The following is a 24049-nucleotide window of genomic DNA, read 5'->3' on the forward strand; positions in this document are numbered from 1 at the left end:
ATACCAAAATACTGCTACATTAAAAATGATTTATAATATCATGCAGTGGAAATATTTTGGTGTTTGGATGTACTCTTGTTCAAACTAGTCATTACTGCTATAACATTAAGCTCATTTAGATCTGGAAGCCAATGAAAATGCTATTTAAAACCACATAGTCGGTCTGCCATATACTTTCAGTGGATCCGCTTCAGGTCGTACAGCCAAATTATTGTCACAGATTATGTCATTTGTTGATTTAAGAGCTTATTTGTGTTTGAATAATATTGATTTCACTGTATCTGCCCGGAGAAATAGTGTGTGATGACTGTGTTCTCTTGTAATAATTTAAGCAACACATTTAATTCTCACCTCATCTGAATGAAAACTGCACTAACAAACAGTTTTTCATTCAAAAGACGGTTTTCTATTTGGGTTAACTCAGCTGTCAAAGCTGAGGCCTACTTGAACAAATTTCTGCAAATAGCCTATCCTCTCTAGCAACTGTGCATAACCAAGCCTGTCATTTCCCCAGGAATAGAAGGGTAGTTAAAATTACAGCTTTTGAAGAGTGGAAATTTACGCACTCGTCTGTTTTTAAATAAGAGCTCTAACAAAATAGCCATATGGTAACATTTACTGATTTAAACATGGGAAGTTTTACAATATAAGGGGAATCTTTAATAATATATGACATATTGTGAGTTTAGCATCCGCCTATTCGGCTGTAGAGTTCAGTCTACATGGATTTTTCAGGCACTGTTCAAGACCCTAAAAATGAGAAAAACACATCTGATAAAGGTTTAAGCTAAAGCCTACGTTTTCAAATGGTATGACACTGAATAATGCAAATTTAGTCCTTTGGAATTTTTTAATGACAAATTCAAGTTTAAATATTAGAGTATGCAATATTGTTTGAAAGCTACATTCATGGATTTTTTGGCAACTTGAAGTCAGTGAAACAAGCTGTAAACTTAACATAACATATTATTGCCTTATAAGGTTATTATGACAGCACACAGTTCCCTATTTACACATCCATCAGACACACAGTAACATTAATTTGAAGTCATATGTCTGGTGCAATATTTACTTGACTTATCTCTGTTTTGGTCTCCACTAACTCTTTAGAAAACAGCTGCCTCTTTAGCTGTTAAGTGCTCCACTGAGTTCACCAGCTAGTTGCAAACTGTCCACTGCTTGGTGCTTATCACTGCTCTGAAAACAGCTACCTGCTTTTGCTTGGAAAGAGGTAGATGAGAGCTGCGAGACTGAACAAAACAGTAAAGTTGCATACTGTAAAACCAAAACAATCAGCTGAAAGATGCTAAAACGCTACAGCTGAGGGGAAAAAAAAAACGGATTTTAAAGATTGATAATTTGGCTCCCGATGTTCCAAAAAGTGCCTCGGAACATAGCGTTCTGCGCGTGCGCGAGACATAATATGTCTCCATAACGGCAGGCAGCGCTAATATGTATTGTCGCCCAAAAAATTTAAACCGGAAATGACGAACGCGTCACGTGGGTCTGGCTTCTCCCGAATTTGAAAGCCAGACCATAATGGCGGCTCGTTCGGAATACAATCTCGTATTTTACGAAAATAGTTCACCGAAACGTATTTCTGAAAACATTTTAAGCGAAAAATAGGCCATACAGTTGCTGAATCTGTCTGTTTTTTTGGTCGACAAAGGTCAGTTTGAAAGATTTTTGTTAGATTTTGAGAGCCGCTCATCCCGCTCGTCATTTCTGTGATCAAGTGTTTTGAGTCAGACTGCCCACTGGCCGATTCAACAAGTCAAATCGGCCCAAATTAAAGCCAACGGCTCCTCCGACTGACGACGGCATGGAACACACCAAACAGACTCGAGTCACCGAATTCGCTAGACTGTCCGACGGTCGATAATTGGGTTGGTGTGTCAGCGCCTTTACCTCCGAGCCACAGTCACATAGCCTACCTGAAAACTATGTCTAGATTAGGGAAAAAACAAACAAGTATTTAGGTCCAATACTCTTTTAAAGCTGGATTACACTGGTACCGGTAATATTACAAGACAAAATCTATTCTTTAACAATATAATCACTGTGATATACAACAATAAATATTGGTCTTTTATTATTGGTTAAGGACTCCATACAGGACTTTCACAATCTGAAATACTGATTGCCTTCTTAAAAGTAAATGTAAAGGCGCTGACACATCAACCCGATTATCGGCTGTCGGACAGTCTGGCGAGGTCGGTGACTTGAGTATATTCGGTGTGTTCTGTGCCGTTGTCATGCCGTTGCCATGGAGGAGGAGTCGTCGGGCTTCATTTGGGCCGATTTGACTTGTTGAATCGGAAGGCGGGCAGTCGGACTCAATGGCCAATCTGATTGGTGGAGCGCTAACCCGGAAATGACGAACGGGATGAGCGTGACTAACGCCTCTCAAAATCTGATGAAAATCTTTTAAACTGACCTTTTATCGATCTGAAATGAAGACAGATTCAGCAACTGCATGGCCCATTTCTCGCTTAAAATGTTTTCAGAAACATGTTTCGGTGAACTATCTTTGTAAAATATGAGATTGTATTCCGAAACGAGCTGCCATTATGCTCGGTTGTAAAATCCGGGAGCAGTCAGACCCACGTGACGCGTTCGTCCAATCAGCTGCCGGTTAAAATTTTTTGGGCCGACAATACAGATTAGTGCCACCTGCTGTTATGGAGACGTATTACTTATCGCAAACGCGCAGAACGTACGCTCAAGTGGGGGTTGCTTCAGTGTGTTCCGAGGCACTTTTTTGACCAACTCGGGGAGGCAGTCAGTCCAACTGCCTTTTCTACTGAAGGTCGGCCATCGGGTTGGTGTGTCGGAGCCTTAACTCATGTCGATGATAAAGTACTCCTAAAGGCCCTGATACACCAAGCCGACCGTCGGCCCAACTAGGACCGACTAGTTTGTGCGGTGTGTCCCGCACCGTCGCCAAGCGTCAGCCTTTTTTTCGACGGTCTTTGGCCGTCGTAATGATGCCGTAATAGTAATAGTAATAGTATAATAGGCCGTAATAATGAGGAGAACAAACAAACGACTGTGAGAGTCACACACAAGGCTTCTTTCATTTTTCATCTCATCTGAGCAATCCAATACACTAAAAGAGCTGTCAAAACAGGTCAAAAATTACGTTGGAATGTCTCGTCTAAAAAAAACACACAGGTTCGAACGATTAAAATAATTATTTTTGCACATTATGTACATAAGATGGCAAAGATACATATGCTCACATAGACAAGATAAATGATGGCACATACATCCAAGACATCATTGTTCATCAGCGCAACTTTGTAGACCCCGATGACCCCGAAGTCCACCGTCCACCAGTTCAACCACTCTTCATACATCCATGCGAGGCAACGTCACAGTCGGCCTTCGTCGCCACTAGTCCCCGGCCATCGGGCTTGGTGTGTCAGGGCCTTAAAACCTTTAACATTTTGACATCTGCTTCCTCCTGCCTGGCAAGTCTGAGGGAAGTCAGTGGCATCATACATCTAACTTTGAACTTAACTATGAGCTAAGTATTGTTTTGTTTCATGATGTGATGTTTCAAATATCTAACAGTGCTGTTATGAAATAGATCATTTCGGCTAGAGGTAGGCTCCTGCATGACTAGCCTACATACCCTGCACACTGATGATGACCCATCTAATGGATATCAAATTTACAATCAACACTGCAATGAATCTGCATAGAGGCTGTCATATGCGATTCCCACCTGCTTCTGCTTTGTGCATCTGCAAGATCTGTGGGAACTACAGCTGATGAGATCCGGATGTAAAGACACTGTCTGTCCGACTGGGGGCGACGTTGGACAGCCACTTTCTGCATGCATCTCAGCACGCAGACACCCCCCCCCCCCGACCACCACCCACACTTCACTTGTGGGGATCAGCAATTCAGATCGCATGCAAATCCAGGAGCGTCACTGTGCATGTGTGTGTGTGTGTGTGTGTGTGTGTGTGTGTGAGAGAGAGAGAGAGGAAAAGAGAGAGGGAGAGAGAAGTGCAGTTGCATTCCTGGAGAGAGATCCTTGCCCCTTCCTCCTCCTTCCTCCTCCTTCCTCTCTTCCCTCCTGGTCTCTCAGCCGGCGGCGGCAGAGAGGGATTTTCAACCCGGGCTGTAGATGCGGGGAACAGGGCTGCAGAGTGAAAGTGACACCGGTAGTCCGTAGGGAAGTTGTGAAAAGGAGCACGTTTTAAACGCATTCGAAAGACTTTGGAGTTTGTACTCGGGCGCTCCGGGCGGTTAAAATTAATTTTAAGAAAGTTTACTTTTTGGGTGGTCATGGGTTGCCAGCGGACACTCGCGGCCGGCCGGACAGCGCTGCTTCTGGCTGGGCTGCTCGTGGCTCTGTGGCACCGCTGCGCCGCAAGTTGCCCCGAGAGAGACTTGGAGGACAGGGAAGAGGAGGCCAACATAGTTCTGACCGGCACCGTGGACGAAATAATTAACATGGACCCGGTGCATAATACCTATTCTTGCAAGGTAAGTCATTTTATGTGGTTTCTGTAACGATCAAGTGAAGTATCCGCAGGAGTGCATCGCTTCAAGAGAAAGACACCTGCTCCATGCACGGAATAGGGTTTAAGTGGACTATTAGAAGTCACATTATCCCTTTAATAGGCCCTAACGTTACCTTTACTCTCGTGTAGCTGATGGAAGCCATTACCACCGAGTTTCTAGTCACACTCTCAAAGGCATCAACAGCTTGCCTGAAAAACATTTTACAAACTCATTCATCCAGAAGCCTTTGGCAGCGGTTACATGGACTCTGACAGTCAATCCACTTTGCCTTCCGAAATAGATAGATGTTTGTTTTTTTATTTCCACTTACCAAGTATAGCTACAAGGGAGGCCTAACCAACCTTGTAATCATCCCTAACATGCTGCAGTAAGAGAGTGGCCCCTGGCTGTAGCTCTCACTTGATTTCTAGTCATAAATGTTGAAAACATGCAACTTAATTTACCAGTGGCTGCAAAGGTGACATTCTGAATCATGATTGATTCTGTGGTGTGGCTGACAAGTGCCATCCCTAGCTAGAGATTTGTGACTTGTGGCTATAACAGTGATGCCCCTTGCGATAAAAAAAGTCCAAAACATGTAATAAGATAACTGAAATACCACAGAAACACTTGGAGCACCCAGTACAGTAGTTTGTGATTGTAGACAATAACATATTTTTCGATCTCAGAAGAAAGCACTGACAAGTGCTGCAAGGTGTGCCCAAAGCAATACAGATGCATAGGCATTAGTCACTCATGTGAAACCTGTGTGTGATAGACCTGAAACTGTAAATTTTCCCATTCTCTCATTGCCACAGGAACATTATGTCTCTGACTAATGGACCACATAATAGCGCATGATGAAAAAAACAAAACGTCCACTGTTCCACAAATAAGCACATTTTCAGTCAGGATGCAGCCTTCCTCTGTCCTCCTCATTCCATAGCCATTATCACGAAACTAACTTTTCACATCATCATGGATCTGTGGTAGACCACTCTATAATCTGTCAAAATAAACAGCTGGGTGTTTGGTCAGCTCTCTCTCGCTGCTCTTTGCCTCAGCAGCAACATGCTTCCTGTCTCCCGGTGAATCAGCGGAGTAGATTAGAGGCACACAGCTCTCCCTCTGGAAACAGAAACCACCACCAAGCCTTGAAATAAGACAAGGTGGCTAACATGTAGCGGAAGGGGCGAGCTTTCTCATGACTTTGCATAGAAGACTTTGCCGCACTTCCTTGTGATGCACTATGATCTATGAGTGCATGCTGTGTTTTAAATATGTTTTCAAGTGGCTGGACATAAGCTGTATCTGGAACTTTTGTATTAGGATTTATTCTAGTGGTAATAATCTCTTAAGAATCACTGTTATAAGACAACATGGGGGATGTTTTTGGTTGCACAGGTGTAAATAACATTCTCTAATAAAGATTTGAACAGTAAAGTCGGAGAAAGAACTTTCATCACAAAAACATGCATGCATTGATTCAGATGGTCCAGATGTTGACAGGGGCCCCAGGTCTTTAACAGCACCCTTGTGAATACTTACAATAAAAATGGGATATATGTTTTTGGTTTCGACAAAATGCCAAAGAGTCTGCTGTCTTTCTGTCATTGCCTTAAAGGTCAGGGTGTGGCGCTACTTAAAAGGGAAGACCAACGTCAACCGCGAAATTCTCCTGGACGGTGGCAACAAGTTGATGATCGGCGGCTTTGGCAACCCCGGGATCTGCGACAACCAGGTAGCCACGGGCGACACACGCATATTCTTTCTCAACCCTGCCCCGGAGGCCATGGGTCCAGAACACAAGAACGAACTTATGCTCAACTCAAGTCTGATGAGGATTACCCTGCGCAACCTGGAGGACGTGGAGCACTGCGTGGAAGGTAAGCAGCCAGTTTTTTTGTGAATGGAATAAGACCTATATCTTTTATGGGATGGAATGGACACCACATTTTATTGGGGGGTCTAAAAAAAGTAATTTGAAATATGATAAACATTAGGGCTTTGCTTGATTAAAGAAATTCTTAGTCGACTAACACTCATTCAATTGTATCGACTAATCGATTAGTTGATTTAATCGACCGATATGTAAATCTGAGTTTCTCCGCAAAGAGTCATGCAAAAGCACCACTTTAATTCTTGTGTTTACCAGAGATGTGCTCGTACGTTTCTTGAAAATAAGTCATTCAGCATGAAAAAAGCATAAAACATGACTAATCGACTAAAGAAATCTAAGTTGACTAAGACCAAAACGACCGATTAGTCGACTAAGAGAGAGCAGCCCTAATAAACATGTATAGGAGTTCATTTTTAAGCCTATCAAGGCTTATCATTACTATTTGATGAGTCAAATTGCTGTGACTTCTATGTTGTCTTACCTGTGAGTAATTGTAAATCACTTAAAGCAGCAAGGATTTTATACACCGGTGGCTGCTGAAATTACATAGCCTCAGGCTCACAGTGTCAAAGTTTTCCCAGAACTGAAACAAGTACACCTGAGTCATTTTTAGGAGCTTTGTTGCCATGGTGAAGCTCCAACCTTTTCCAGCGTAGCCTTCAGGTGGGTGTGTCTAAATAACACATTAAGGACACAGGTTGAGTAGTTAAGAGATGATTCCCGACCTTTGCACCCTGTAGCTGTGCCAATTTATTAAGTCAGGGGTAAAACTGAAACACTTACTGTACACACACATGCTGCATGACGGGGCAACGCAGGTTCAAACCGTTTTAACTTACAGAGAGACAAAGACTGCAACAGCAGAAGCAGGCGATGAATGGACGGATCAAACTTGCCCACACACGCTTTAAAAAATAGTTTTCAAGGAGCTTTTTAATTTGGGATGAGTGATGTGTTGTTGTTTCTTCTATTGATTTGTGTACCACAACTTTAGCATTTAAAAGAGAGAATGACATACTTTTATGAGTCCTTTTTTTGGTTGAGAAGTAATTTGCCTGAACCATACAGCCATGACTAATAAATCTCAGCATCTATCGTGACCGTGAGACTGTAGCAGCCTCTGCCCCCATTGCCAGTGATCAGTAAGCTTGCTGCTGTTTAACTTTTACTGGTGCCTGACAATGTTGGCAGCTGTTCAAAGTTTGAATCAAACACTTACCGGTAGCACCGGGGCAAAAGGAATCCGAGCACGAATCACCTTACAGAAAGGCTTTCTGGGGCAATCAGTGTTTCAAAGTTGTAGGGTTTATAGCCTGGGTACTTTCAGCTAAACATTTCTGGGTGGCAGGATGTTCCAATGGATGGAGCTTGTTTGCAGTGTTAAGTTGCATTTGGCACACACATAAAACTTCTTCTGTTTGTCTGTCCAGGCACGAAACACTGCACTGCTAACCTTTTTATTCACCCCCCTTTTTCTTCTTTTTGGACTCCTGTTGTGGAAAGGGGAGTTTCTTGGCTCTGACAAACTTTCTAGAATGTGCGCTTTTTGTTTCGGGGCTTTGTACTTGAAGAGGGGTTACTTCACATAACCTGATTTTCTCATATCACCTTACGATATAGCGGTCAGGAAATACTTGAAGGCAAAAATTAGACAGAAATCATGTTTTAAGACCTTTGAGAGAACTGAACATTTTTCTATGGAAGCTCAGGAACTTCTTATGCATTGACTGTCCAAAAAAGTAGGGCTGGGTATCGTTACAAATACTTGTGATTTCGATACCGGTTCCTGAACGATAGGGCTGCTCTCTCTTAGTCGATTAGTCGACTAATTGGTCGTTTTGGTCTTAGTCAACTTAGATTTCTTTAGTCGATTAGTCATGTTTTTTTCATGCTGAATGACTTATTTCCAAGAAACGTACGAGCACATCTCTGGTAAACCCAAGAATTAAAGTGGTGCTTTTGCATGACTCTTTGCGGAGAAACTCAGATTTACAGATCTGTCAATTAAATCAACTAATCGATTAGTCGATACAATTGAATGAGTGTTAGTCGACTAAGAATTTCTTTAATCGAGCACAGCCCTACATACCAGTTTTATAAGATCCATTTTAGCAAAAAGAAATTACAACATTACACATTAGGGCACAAATCTTTTTGATCTATTTTTCAACTTCTATTTTGTGAGCTCCGTCTCTGTGCGCAACGCAGTTTTTCCTGCGTGTCTCTACGACGTGTAACGTTAGACAGCCAATCACCAGCAATATTAGATCTTGGTAGTGGTAGAGGCATGCTGCATGCTTATTGGCTCACTGACGCTGATGGGATTTGCTCCTTAGGTATTGAAATTGGGTATTGAATGACGAGGCGTTTTTTGATACTCGATACTAAGGAGGCAATTCGGTCGGTGGCTAAAAGGTATTGAATTCGGTACCCAGCCCTACCAATAAGTAATATCCTGGGACAATTGTCAGGTTCATCCCCATCATGAAATCCGTATTTGTTTTTTGGGGAGTGAAATTGTCGTCGATAATTAACTTGCCTGCCTCCATCCGGTAGAGAATGAGCTTAAAAGGTTTGTTCCAGCGCAGTTTTAATTAAGAGAGTCAAGTTAGATCCCATCCGTTCCGTGCAGCCACTACCCCCGGAGACTGTGGGATGTCAGTGCAGCGGGACAAGACTCTACCTGCCGCAGTACTCATTGTACCCTCCTCTGCTTTCTCCTCATTCTTGACATTTTCGATAGCTAGGATAGACTCAGGAATGCCTGGCAGAGAGCTAGGCGGGGAGGCGCGTTGTCTGAGGTGGAAGAAAAAGACTTTGTGTGAACTCCTTGCCACCAAGAGTTTTGAAGGACACGAAGGAAAATAAGATGAGTGATGTAAAACGAGGGAAAAACAAAGGAATCTTTTGTACATGTGAGGAGGCGGAACGTGAGGGATGTTGTGTTTGCTGTGGCATATTTGTCAGAGTTTGGATCAGTGCCACGTGAAGATAGATGCCTTCAGGCATTATGTTTCACACTTGTTCTACTCCTGTGCTCTTCGCACTGGGCGGTGGCACTTCAGGGCCACTCAGTCCATGTGTGCGATCACTTGGCTCCAGGCTTTCATCTGCCACAGAGCGGCCCTCCCCAGAGGAGTGTTTACAAGATCTCAGTAAACGCTTGCAATGCAGACCAGCTCTTAGAAAGCTGTACACCATATTTACCGTGCAAAAGAATGCCCCTTTTTTTAATTTCCTGATGCCATATCTATACGACGAATAACCACAGGGTTGGAATAAGAATGTGAAAAAAATTGTAACTTGGTGTGCCATCTGCATTGCTGGATTTGTACCTTGTCAGGGCCGATAAGCAGAGGGCCTTTGGCACAGAATCTCTTTCTGTTTGGTCCTCCAGCTACCATTCAGGGAAATGTTACTGTAGTCAGTTGTGCTGTGAAGAGAGTTGACAGATAACGTGTCCGAATCAAACGCAGACATTTGTGTCTTTGTGAAGTCATGGTTTTGTAAAAGTGGATGAAGGGGGACATTCAAGGCCCAACGCCTTGTCCTCCGAAATTTGTAAAAAGGGAAGAAGTTGACAAGTGCTGTGTTTGTTATGATTTCCATTTTCCCAATGCTGTGTTAACAGCAACAAAGAGAGAAGGCGGAGGTGTTGGGGTGGGAGGGGGGGGGGGGGGTGTGGAAGAGAGGAAGCCCTCTTGATGGAGAAGTGTTGAACATACAGGGAGATCTTATCCGTCTTGGTCTGTTTATCAGCTGCTTTTGTTTCAGCCCTTGATGACTTGATGCCAGAGTCTTTTCCTCAAGGCGCAGACGAAGATCAGCAACAAAGGGCTGTTTCTTCCTTCTGTCTTCGTATCTTCCTCTCCTTCCCTTTTTATCTCTCATTATAGAAGGGGAGAGTTGAGCCAGCCAGAAGTCAGTGCATAGTCATGCAACAGCTGCATCAAAGAACTTTTCTTTGCCCCTTTGTGCTGCATCTATTTAAATATGCAATACTGACTGCAGCTAGTGTGCTCCACTGGTTGGACAATCAAAAGTCCTTGTGGGATGTTAATGAGCAGCATTTTACTGCTCAACATACCACTGACTCTTTATGATCTGTGTGTACAGCAGTCCAGAGGTTCACTGGTAATGGGGTTAGCCAGGCTTGCTGAGAACATGATGGGGGTCCCGATTTTGCCAGCAGGTGGTCTTGCTTAATGATGGGCGAGCAGACAGTGGAATGCTCCTTCGGGTGGGTGGGATGTGGGATGACTGTTTGAGCCCCCCCCCACACCCCTTTTCTCCAGCTCTCCTTCAGCGAAAACTTTTTTTCCCACTATTTGTGCAAGGAGGAGGACCGGAATTGGCAGGAATTCCTAACATGCACAAGCTCCTACCTGGCTGCCTCCTCCCTTCTCACCTTCTTGATATGTGAGGAGATAATGATAGAATGATAAGGGCAAAATGGAGAGGAGTGAACGCCTCAGCCATGCCGTCTACTTTTTCATAACCTAAATGCCAATCATCCACAGGGCAGTTGACTCCTGTGTTTCACGAACAATTAAAGACTTACTGCAAAATGCAGGGGTCACTTCATAGCTGAAGTTAATCAGTGACTCAAAGCCCTGGAAGACACTCATGCGATGTTGAAAGTATGTTGATAAGCCAACCCAGGTTTACTCCCAGGATTTTTTTTTTCTTTTCAGAGGTGGCTCTCTAAACTGAGCTGAGATCTCGTGCTACTATATGGTGGTCTAAAAAGTAGCCTCTCTTATTAAACATATTAGTGCTGCAACTAATGATTGTTTTCATTGTCGATTAATCTGTCATTTCATTTCTCGCTTAATCGCTTAGTTGTTTGGTCTACAACATACAAAAAATGCTGAACAATGTTGATCGGTGTTTTCCAAAGCCCACAATGACGTCTTCAGATGTCTTGTTTTGTCCACAACTCAAAGATATTCAGCTAACTGTCATAGAGTGATGAAACTAGAAAAGTATTCACATTTAAGAAGCTGGAATCAGAAATGTCTTACTTTTTTTCATTAAAAAAAATTATTCAAACCAATTAATCGGTTAGTAAAATAGTTGGAGATTAGTTTAATAGTTAACAACTAATCAATTAATTGTTGCAGCTCTAAAACCTATGGCTCTATATGGCTTCTTCTATCTGATGTAGCGTCTCTGCTTGTTTTCCCACAAGGTTTATTTCATAAGTGTAATAATTTCCAGCGAGTTTAGCGGGGGCAGTCTTTATTTCAGGCAAGGTGGTCTGCCTCCGCTATCAAACACTCTGGGAAATCTTGCAGCAAGTTGATTGCCCTATAATTTAAATATCAGGCTTCACTACTACCTGCTCATGTTTTAATCTTACCAAGACATTCTAGAGACAGATTGGAACATCACTAGTGCACAGTGAAACAGGACTACCTACTATATATTTGTCTTTTCTGAGGTATAAAAACATGTGGCTAATGGGTAATTCCGAAGGGCAGATAAAGTTTGTTTTATTGTGGCTCTGGAAAGTGTGTGAGAACTCTACGCAGACAGCTGACTGAACTAAAGCACTGGGGTCTTTATCCAGTCCATGTCTACACAAGCAGCCTTTTGTCTACAGCAAGGAGAAGTCAAGAAGACTAACTTTAAGGATTGGATTTTTCTCAGGGTCCTTGACTGGATTAGGCTATAGTCTAAGAGTGAGAGTTCACTGCTTGGTGTAGAGCTTTTCTACAAAGGTGTGCCCTTGGTAAATTGGTGTACCCTTGGTGGCTTATGTCAAAGCATTTATGCAGTGAAGTGAACAGAATTGGACATATAGAAAGGCTTGATGGAAGGCTTTGATGGAATAAGCAACAAAGGCTTGAAGGGAGAAACAAGACCTTGGACCTGTTTGCCAGCTAGCCCAGAGTCTCCAGAGTTATGGCACATTTTAGATTTTAATTAAAAATGCGGGAGCGGAGAGCCTGCTTGGCATAGCGATAAAGGACTCCGAAATGAAAAAGCCATGAAAGATGGAAGAGAGCAAAGGAGGAACGGACCACTTAACCGCAGTATGTTCACCTTGGCTCATATCCCAGCCCGAAGCAGGAGTGTATCACTCTCATGCAGATAAGAATCATAGATGGTATTGATAGTATGCAAAGGTACCTACATGTAGTGACATGCCTGTCACTTCAGTGAGATGTTAACATGCCCACAGTGTACAGAAATACTGTGTAACATCTAGCCTGTCCAAATATATTGTCTGTCTCGCGATAAGGCAAAGTCTAAAATTATTGTGGGAATGTATTTTTTTATATTTGCTCAATGCAATAGGACATGATTTCATTTATTCCCTTGATTTGTAAAATACCTTTATGATGTCCCATGTATAGCACAGAACCCGACTTTTCTCCTTAGCTTACTACCCTAAGGGCAAAAGATGTTGAAAAGATCTTCATGCTTCCTTTTTGAAAGTTAAGAAACAGCCATCCGCAGAAGTATTTCTGAAACAGACTTGCACAAGGTCTCCCAACATGGCAAATTTTTTCCTGCTGTGGTTGGATCAAAATTCATACTAAAATGCATCATGATTAAGTCAGTAATTTGATGGTAAAGCTAACAGTCTTTGACAAGCAGTGTTATTTTGATGCTCCCGAAATTGAAAAGACGACGTAAAGTTAGCTGGTGTCAAAGTCCCAGTTAAGTTCTTCTTTAGTTAAGGAACAGGAAAGTGAACCTGGGAGGCTCTGGGCAGGGACTTAGATGTACAGTGACCCGGAAACCTCCCTCTTCTATTCCAGACATAAAGAGCTCGGAGCAGCAGTCTGCATGAGATGGGGTTCCCTCCGGGGAACTGGATCCGTGACAAAATTCTTGCTCCAAGACCACATTTCTAAAGCAGGGCAGCTGCCGTGGCAAGTGTGGCTACTTACTGTCATCACGCCAAAAACATCAGGTTTAGAGAAAAGGGTTTTGGTGGGATACCAGGGGGATAGCAGAAGCCCTAATGCGATGTGTATTTAGGTCAGCTCAGCTGTCACTACAGAGCGGCTCAGATCAAGAGAAAACAAGGGAAGAAAATGAAAAATGTTTTTTTTTTGTGCCCTATAAATTCTTTTTGTTGTTGGATACATAAGGGACTTCTCTGATAAACGTTTCATCTGTAGATAGTTTGACAGATGAAAAAATAATAAAATAAATAAAATAATGTTCACTAAGTGTGCTTGGTGAACACTATTAAAACTTTTAATAAAAAGCAGATCATTAAATATACCCAACAAAAGCTAATCAGTGTGCTTTCTTTAGGTGGGTGTATGTCAGCATTTGCCAGCAGTATTTAAGATGCTGTGATTTTCTCCTCAGAATTAACTTGGTTTTGGCCTTTAACAAATAAACATTTGTCTGAGAGTCTCAGACAACAGAAATTTCCGGGTTGAGAGATGAGACTTAGAGGATATTTTATGGAAATTACCCCACAGTTGGATAAAAACAGGAAAAACTTGGTTCAAAGGTTAATCACATTCTGTCACCTTCTGGTTGTGAGCTGGAGATGCACTGACCCAATGCTGGCAAATTAGACCTATCATGCTCCCTGTTGTCTTGTGGGATACACCTGTTACATGCCTCCATGCCGTTGAATGGCAATGAGGCTAATTATATAAAGCTGGTATCCTTGTTTCCAGGCTTCTCTAGCTATATTTGGACTGGCTTATATGTTTAACAATACTTTCAATAAGGACCCTGACAAGTTCTGTTTAATCACCCATATTACACCCATGTGTGCAACGTATGCTGCAAAAACATCCTCTGTTCTTTTGGGCAAGCTTTACTTAAGATTTGCTCTCATTCAGTCGCAAAAGCATTTGAGAGGTCGGGCACTGTTCATCCGTTTAAGGGTAATTTTAGGGTTAGGGTTTGTGGTGTCTAACGTACATAAATGTTGCTGAACCCTACTTTGAGTGTCATCCCATGCATTGCCTGATTTAACACACTCTACATTACAGTGCTGCACATACAGGAAGTAGGGGAGACTTGACACTTGGGGGTCCCATGTACACAAGCAAATCACGGGATGTACAGGCTTTTCCCGAGCTATTTTGCCCCTCAGACTACAGCCCAGTCTCTGTTACTTCCTTTCCTCCCCCTCACCCGTCTCTCTGTCGATGGGTTGTCACTGTGAATTTAAGACGAACACCCCGCTCTCCCTTGTGACTTGTCCTCCACGCTTTCCTTCTGCGTTTGCCATTATCTCTTCAGTCATCTTTAATCTTGTTCTCACTCTCTGATGATGACCTGCACATGTGTCTTGTCTGTCATCATGTGTGCGTTTGGACGTGTCCCGTGCTTATGACGTGTCTTGGTTGGCTATCTGGCATGTTTCTTGCACTTTTGTGGCAGGCAGGGCTGATATATGAAAGATGACCCATCACATTTTGTTTTTTATGTCTCCACTCTCATGTTTAACACACATTCAATTCTTTTGTTGCCCCACCCGTCTTCCCGCTCCCGGCTGCCCTCTATTCTCACAGTCGTCATCTTCCTACTCTCACAGTGGTTCCACCTGTAATTAGACTGGAATCCCATGCTCTGTAAAGCTGTCATAGTCCTAACAACCAGGTGCAGTTTATGGAGACCTGACACCAGCCTCTCTGATCTAATTCCATGTTCATCTATCTGTGTCTCTCTCGACTTCCTCAAGAACTAACACAAAATTCAGTTAGATGATGCTGTTTTTTTAGAACTCGTAGGTGCCAGGTTTTTTAACAAGGAAGAAGAATGCATGGAATAAAAAAGACGACATCTCTGGTTCTCCTGCATTGATTTTGTTACCAAGCTGCTTACAAACTTAGCCAACGGCCGACCATTGACAGAAAAGCCAGTCGAAATGATCAGTCTCCCCGTGTTGGTCCAAAAAGTCCCACAGAACAGACCAAAAAGATGAGACAAGACGAGACGTAATACATCTCTATAATAGCAGGCGGCGCTAATCTGTATTGTTGCCCAGGAAATGAAAACCGGCAGCTGATTGGACGAATGCGTCACATGGGTTTGTTTTCTCCGGAAATTCAAAGCCAGACTGTCATGGCGGCCGTTCAGAATACGATCTCATATTGTACTAAAATAGTTCACTGAAATATGTTTCTGAGAAAATTTTAAGCGAGAAATAGGCCATGCAGTTGCTGAATCTGTCTTCATTTCAGCTCAACAAAGTTCAGTTTAAAAGATTTTCGTCAGATTTTGAGAGACTCTAGTCACCTCATTCCGCTCGTCATTTCCGGGTGAGTCCCGACTGCCCTGCCGGCGACTGAACATGTCAGGTCGGCCAAAATGAATGCCGACAGCCCCCCAGACTGACGACGGCATGGGACACACCGAACAGATTCGCGTCACTGACCTCGCCAGATTGTCTAACGGCTGATAATCGGCTAAGTGTGTCAGCGCCAAGACTAAAACTGATCAATATGACATGTTAAAAGAGTATATTGCTAAATCAGTGGAGTACTCTTTTAAATAAGATCTAAGTTGTAATAAACTGGAATTATCCTTTCAAAATGTTCAGAAAATGCACCTATCTAAACTGACTGAAAATGAATGATAGATTGTATTGATCAAGGACATTCTGACAAGACACTTGGCATTCATGAGCTGCTTTGGGGATTAAACCAAGAAGAGAACATTGGAAATTTAATGCCATCTAAGATGCTAGACCTTTCTTTGTTTTCTTGAGTTATGGAATTTGTGACATGTCTTCTGACAAACCCTTAAGATGACAACTCTCCTGGGAGATGAAACCTCTTAGGAATTTTCCTCTCTGCCTCTCTGCTTGCCCTCCAGGCTGACAGATTTATCTGGCTGGAGGGAGGCACTCGGCCTGCCTCTGTTGTTTTAGCCAACAATGGCAAGGACGTGATGGCTTTCAGAGACAAACAGAGATATGTGGCAGAGGATGTCTCACTAGCTTGAGCATGTATCTTTATATATACACACACACACACACACACACACACACACACACACACACACACACACACACACACACACACACACACACACACACACACACACACACACACACACACACACAGACACAGGCTTCACTATCTCCCCATCCGAATGAGACATTAACATAATGCAGAATGTGTCGCTGTATCTGACATAGCCATGGCATTGTGATTGCTTTAAACAATGAAAAAAGTCTCTAAAGTAATAACTGAAATCCCAACTTCACAGAGTTGTAGTAATCAGTGCACACAGATAAGGGATGGTTCCACAATGGGTTTGGGATTTGTGGTAGTAGCTCATCATTACCGCATGAAACATGTGTTTGTTTATAAAAAAATGAAGGCTGTCAAACGATACATTTTTTTTAATCGCTGAATTTCTATAGCTAATCGCGATTAATCTATTATTTTGCATTTCAGAACTGTTTTTAAGTACATATTAACAATGGAAAGCAATTCTTACCAGTGTATCTTGATTGGGAATCAAATGAATGATTAAGATTTGTATTTGTTTATTATTTATTTATTTACTGTAAACAAAAGAAAAATGTTTGAATCTATTCACACATTTGAATCTAGTGTCAATATTAGGGTTGGGTATTGTTTGGTTTGGATACCGGTGCTAAAGCGGTACTTTTAAAACGGTAATGGTGCCTTAACTTTTACTTTTTAAGAAAGTTTAAAAAAAAAAAGGGTACTAAACAACAGTTGCCAACATTAAAGAACGGCTTGTTTATTGCTAAGGCCATATGGTCAAAATTAAATGATTTAATAATAATGTAATAACTATACCAATAACTTATTTCACTAGTAAATAGCTGTTGAACGACAAAAACAACCACCAGATGGGAAAAGGGCATTTAACAATAACTTTGAATGCACCACACGCACAATGCTCAACGCACAACACTGTAGGTTGCCAGTTTCATTGAACGCACCGTCAGCTGCAGATTGTTACATCCAGGTGTCGGAATCCTCTACAGTGAAATACAGATAGACTTTACACCGTTTAGCTTTAGCTGTCAGCATTGTAACCGTGTTTAATCCAGCTACTAGCTAGCGGTAGGCTAACGTTAGATGCTGTCGAGTGTAGTGTTAACTAGCATCACGTGCAGCGATGTTTCTGTTGCCTGTAACGTCTGTTTCAGAGCATCAGAGAGAAAAGCAGGCATATCAGTGGCACTGAAATCCGCGTTGCTATTCCTGCAGCAGCAGGATGTGTTACGAGGAAGTATGGCAAAGGGTCAAAATAGTAGCCTGTTAGGCACGACGCAAAGCTGTGTGAAATGAAAATAAATTAATAAATGGCGGCATGCCATTAAAAAAAATGTACGCGTTACGCTCGGCCCTTAATCGCATCACGATTAACGCGTTAATGCTGACAGCCCTAAACAAAATGTAAGAATAGCATTAAAGGGAAACTATTACATAGCATTTTCAGGATAATACTTGCATTTTGTGTTTGTACTAGAACATGTTTACATGCTTTAATGTTAAAAAAACACTTTATTTTTTCATACTGCCCACGGCCGCAGCACCTGTATTTACCCTCTGTATGAGACGCTCTGTAGGAGCGCCTGTTTCTTTAAGCCCCCCTCCCGAAAAAGCCCAGTCTGCTCTGATTGGCCTGGAATCTGCGCCATGATTACAGCTAGAGTTGCGTAACACTTAGCGTTCAGAACAGTTGGAAATCTCAACGTTTTAGCTCATGGGGATTTCTCTAAAATACGTTTCCCTCATTATTTGTTTTGGCCACGTTTAACATGAAAATCTGACATTATAACACTGTAGATATGACAGAAAATACAGAAAAGCATAATATGTCCACTTTAAAGGTGACAAAGTTAACAGTGGCAACCAGTGACAGTAACACACTGCATATTCTAATACCTGCTATGTGTTTTAATACACTTCAACAGCTCATTGTAAAACTGATATTATTGGTTTTAAATACAGTAAAAGATTATTACAATCAATGGCCAGAATGTTGGTCAAACACTAGAAAAGAGTAATGTGAAACATATGTAATTGCACTGGCAAATGGGATCAGCATGTAGTTGGCTGCCAGCTGACACATACTATACATGGCAATTCAAGGACCTATAATGAAAATACTATAGGCTCCGATACACTTGGTGCACATACAGATAATGCATTCAATGTATTTTAGCACCTTGAAGGTTTTCTGTGTAGTTTTTTTTGGTGCTGTATATTCTGTAGAACCCATTTTGTTCACAGTTTGAGGGATGGAGTGCAACTACGAGGAGGGAAAATAGCTCTGCAACAGAGAAAGTGTGACCGGTATTACAGCAGGGAGAAAGGAATGAAAGAGGTGACGTCCAAGATTAAAGAGATTGAGTGATGGAGGGTCGGAACCAGCCAGGGAAGAGGGGAGGAAAGAAGGAAAAGTATTAACAGAGGAAATGGAGGAAAAGGAAAGTAGATTATCGGTATCGTCCCTTTAACTCTTGCACTGTGCTGGATCCTCCCACACAAAAAAAGGGAAGCAGACTTGTAGCGTGTGCCGTGAGGCAGCTTTCGGCATTTTCCAGCAGAAGCATGGCGCCTCAGAGAGGCTTGGCCTGAGGGAACAAGCTCTATCACAGACTGCTAGCTGTTGCCAGAGGTATGCCCAGATCAGCCTTTCCAAATTCCCCCTTATTGTCACTCTGAAACCCCTTGTACTGAATTATCTAGACACTGTCGCCTTATTACCAGACAGCACTGTCAGCCATTTTGAAATGCCCCCAATCCCCTTGTGACCACGAGAGCAACAGCATCAAGTACAAACTTATTTTTTTTTCTGCATCCCTCTTTCAAGGAGATCATTTTCTCCCACTGCACTGTGAGTGGGTAGAGGCATGCCCTGGAAGAGTTCTTGAAGCAGACCTGTTTGAAAGGGCTCTTAGAGAAATATATGATCATTGAGATAGATGGAGGCGTTGAATGTGGAGAGTTTAGGTTTGCACTGTTCTAGTTTTTTAACAGGCTATGTGGCCTGCTTGGACAGAGCGTCAGAGAAAGAGCATCATAGATAAATCAGGCCTTCCTTTTTAGGCTGTGCTCCGCAGGACAAACTTCTACCTGACAAAACAACATACATCTTTTAGAGCCAGATATTAGTCTTGTCAAGTTAAAAGAGTTCTGCTGAAAGTCAAGCATTTTAGAAAGGATTGGAAGCACAGGGCAACCTTGTTTATCATGCTTTAGTTACCAGAAGTGGATATTGTAGGACGAAATGTGAGCAGAAATGTTGTTTCTAACAAACCCGAAGGACAGCCAATTGTATAGCTGCCTGAGGAATTCCAAACCTCATTACACTACACAATTCTCTAGACCTCTTTAAGCTCGATAGAAATTGAGTTCTGGTCACAGGATTAGCAGTTAGCTGCTGGGTTTAGTATTTTATAGAGTATCTACAGTTGGAGTAAGTCAAAGGCTGTTTGGTTGAGAATTTTAACAGACAAACTTTCTAAATAGCTACTGAAAGAAAATTGGATCCATTAAGGGTGTAGATTTATCTTAAACCACAGGACAAAATATACACTGGCTCCTGTGATTCCTTCAGTTGACTAACTTGAGGTCATCAGTGCAACGTTACTCATCAAGCACAGGACAAGTTCCAGCATGTGATTCAGTAAATGAGATAATTTTAAATGTCATTTGTCTTTTTGGCTCCCTGCAAACATTTGTTTTTGGTTTGTCTCCGATGAATGGCGTCTAAAGGAGGTTGAACAAACCCATCTTTGCCGTAATTCTGGTATTGAGTTTTTTTTTCTGAAGGTGCAGTGAAGTCCTCTGGATTTAATTACATTTTTCTGCCGGAGTAACCTTGTGAGCAATCATTTTATATCTTTGAGAAATGTGCAGGTTTGGGGAACTCCGCCATCACAGATAACACTGATTTCATTTTCCCTCATCCACGCACACTTGATCTTGATCAGTCTTCGGATACAACATTCCCACTGGAATTTCCCCCGGGGCCTTTTTTTTTTTTCACCCGTTGACTTCCAGGGCCTCATTCTGGCCCCGGCAGGTTTCAGGTTGGTGCAGGACGTCTTTAGACGTCTCCTTCGAGTTAAATAAGGAAAGAGTGAAAGGCAACAGGTCAACCTAGTTAGCCTTTACCTGAGGCCAAAGGGAGTGTGAATGGGTTAGGGGTTGAGGGGTGAAATCAGGGTCACCACTCAAAGAAACCTGTGACACATTCCCAGTCCCAGATGAGGCAGAAATCCACATTCTTTTCATCAGTTTAACCATATTGAAATTAGGGTGTGTGTGTGTGTGTGTGTGTGTGTGTGTGTGTGTGTGTGTGTGTGTGTGTGTGTATGTGGGTGGGTGTGTGTGTCTTTGCCCTAAAGTGCATCAAGCCCCTTCCTTTTCTTTTCATCGCTTTATTGGTTGTAAAGTGGTGCATTTGTTGCTGTATGTGAGTCACTCTTAAACACACTGTTCTCCATGTATGTCTTTCTGTCTGTCTCTCAGTGTGTCTCTCTCTCTGTTCAGTCAGTGCAGATTGAACTTGCTGGTTACGATGCTAGCTGAATCTTGATCAGCTCCAATTTACATCTAGACAATGGTGGGAGTTGAGAGGCGATTCCTCTCCTCTTTTTTTCCTCTCATTTCCCCTCCTTGAACCCCCTATTCCTCTTTCTTGTCTTCCCTTCTGCTTCTATGTCTTTGCCAACAGCCCCCACCCCGCCTTCTTTATTGTGTTTTTGGGAAGATGGTTGTCTTGAGAGACGGGAAAGAAAGGATGGAGAGGGAGCCTCCTCGAGAGTAGACTAAACTGAATGCTTCTGGACTTCATCTGTGCTCCTGAGGACACAGCCCTCCTAATAATGAACTCCATACACTTGTCAGTGTACACACACACACACACACACACACACACACACACACACACACACACACACACACACACACACACACACACACAGTCTTTTGATAGCACAGCCAGCCTGCTGTCATGCCGTCTGCCTGTATTTTCTTGCCCTGTGCCTATATGACATGACATGACACAGTAGTGTCAATTAACATAATCTTAATTTGGCATCAATTCTGGTGTCATATTCAAACATCACATTGCTTCACATAATTGCTATTTAGACTAAAATTGTATGTGACGAGACAGCTAGGTAGAGAGGCCTGTCATGGTGCACCTACACTGTAAAAATACTTTTTGAATAAGTAATCAGGAATGAGCACGTCTGTAGCAGCAGCTGTTGTAACTGATACTAATGCTCTGGAGAAACTGAGCTAATTAGAGCTAAGGTCCAAATTAAACAAATAAAGGACATACCAGTATACTATCACCACACAAACCACTAAAATAAAATATATGGTTTGTTATTTGCTTTGTTTGGCTACAGAATGAGACTTTCTAGCCGGCTATTTCTGCAGGCTGTAGAGTGACTTATTAAATTTCAGAAAAAAAATATCAACAGCTGCTCAAGAAATTGTTGAATAGTTCTTATTCATCAACACCTCCATCATGCATATACTATGATCTGGTTTTGCTTTGGGAGATTGACGATCTTGCTGATCGCGCCTAAATGAAGAAATGCCACAAAAGTGAGATCATTAAGTGCAGAGATGATTCAGTACAACCTTTAAGCCAAAATAATTGCATTTAAAACAGGTTGAGTTTCAAGTTAAGTATTTCGGTACTGAACAGCTCATTTAGTGTAAAGAATGATCTATCTTGCCATCTGAGTCCCTCATCCCACCATCCGAGGCTTCGTTCCCCGTGACACTTGACGCCTGATGCGTAACTAACATTATCCCTCAATTCGAAAATCATAACAAATAAGGGTGGCCACCAAGTCACAGGTGTGTGGGCAGAGAGGCGTTCTGCCTTATGGTTTACAGATGCTGGATTACCTGCAGTCAGTCACGGGCGCTGTGTTTTGGATTCGCTCGCTTTAGCCCCGCCGTCACTCCTTTGAAGAAGCCAAAATGAGATTCACCATGCAAATCACCTGGTTGGTTTGAGATGAAGCGCCGTCACTCCCGATAAAGGGGGACACTTCATCACCTCCTCTCCCCAGATAACTGAAGTTTATTAAAAAGCCCCTTTCCCAAGAGTTTCACTTTTCTTTTTCTTTTTTTTTCATTTTAGCCTTAATAATGGAGATGTGCAGGTTGCGATGATGCTGAGACATGTGCACACTCGTGTGTAGTCCCGATTCTTTTGTGTCTCGGTGTGTGTTTCTGCATATTGTGTGCACATCCGTATTGTTGTGTGTTTGCAAATACATATGAATTTAGGGGAGCGGCAGCCTCTTTCCTCTCAAGCACCAGGGCAGAGTACGAAACCTCCTGAGAGCGAGCAGACGGCTTTTTAATTTCGCTGCTCTCTGCCGCCGGTGGGCGGAATTAACAACAATTGAAATGTGCCGAGAAAAAAAGACGTTTTTTCATCAACGGCAAACTTTGAGACCAAACTGTTATCAGACTCACTCATTCATTAAGCGATGAAAATGAGATTGAGTTTAGCTTGTGGCGGGGGAATTTTCTTTCCTATTGTGTCTGCCGGTGCGGTGTTTCGTGAGGATTGTGGAATATCCGCTCAGCATTGGAGCAGATTGTAAATTATCAGCCTCAGGCCACCGCCAGAGCTTCTCTTTATAGATCAGTGTTGACAAAGGCTCGGAGGACGGCTTCTGGTGGGGTGTGGAGGCTTTGGAGGGGGCGGGGGGGCGGGGGGGGGGGGCAGCCTTTGTTGTTGACTTCTTGTCTTTTTGAACCTTCCCCTGCCAAACGAATATCAAAGCTGTGAAGTTGAGCTCAGCGTGCACACTTACCTGCTCCGGACTTTGAATACGATATATGCTGTTCTCCCCCTTTTTTCTTATTGTTAGATGAGCAGAAACTAAAAAAATTTTTTGGAGGAAGGGTGAATAAATAGAATGACCCACCTTGGAGCTGCAACCTCAAGTTCATGTAAGGAGGAACTGATTAGATTAAGTAGAGGGACCATGGTGGCTCTCAAGAATCAGGGTATTGTTGTGTCCTGCTCATCAAAGCGTAAAGGGAGATCTGAAAGAGCAAAAGGAAAGGGGGGTATTATAGGTATACTGCTGTCCTCGCACACACACACACACACACACACACACACACACACACACACACACACACACACACACACACACAATATTTATGTGTGCCCACTAGGGGTGCATGAGTCAGAAAATGTCCCGATTCGATTCAATATTGATTTTTAGGCTCAAGATTCGATTCAAAATCGATTTTCAATTCAAAAACGATTCTCGATTTTAAAAAAAAACCGATTCACAGTATGTAAATGTAGTTATTTTTACAATTTAAAAGAAAAGAAACCCAACAAATTTAATGTAGTTTGATATTACTTTATATGTCTTCATACAAAAATAAAAACTTTTGCAACTAAAAACTGCAAAGTGCCAGCTTTCAAATACATTTAATTCAAGTATAAAATAAAACTGTTAAATAAAAAGAGCTTTTCGTTCAGAGTTCGGTAGAGAGTCTAGCGCATTGAAAGAGCGCGTTGGTTGACTGGCATGTTAGGTACTTTAGGTTGTTGTTCGTTCACGTCTTTAATGTTAATCTCCATGTGAGTTCTCAAGTTTGTGGTGTTTCTATAATACTTAACTTTCGCTTTGCAAAGCCCGCATATAGC

At 42.3% G+C, this 24049-nt stretch overlaps 1 protein-coding gene across 1 annotated transcript in view; it reads left to right on the forward strand.

Moving 5' to 3' along the window:
* Window positions 1–3993: 3993 nt before the first annotated feature.
* agrn (agrin) overlaps window positions 3994–24049 on the forward strand; it is a 271923-nt gene continuing 251867 nt past the window's right edge. The window contains 2 exon segments of the mRNA XM_039799513.1: window positions 3994–4500; window positions 6143–6404. Coding sequence (XP_039655447.1) covers window positions 4300–4500; window positions 6143–6404 — 463 coding nt within the window. The 5' untranslated portion in view covers window positions 3994–4299.

Source organism: Perca fluviatilis, chromosome 5, assembly GCF_010015445.1.
Source record: "Perca fluviatilis chromosome 5, GENO_Pfluv_1.0, whole genome shotgun sequence".
NCBI classification, from domain to species: Eukaryota; Metazoa; Chordata; class Actinopteri; order Perciformes; family Percidae; genus Perca; species Perca fluviatilis.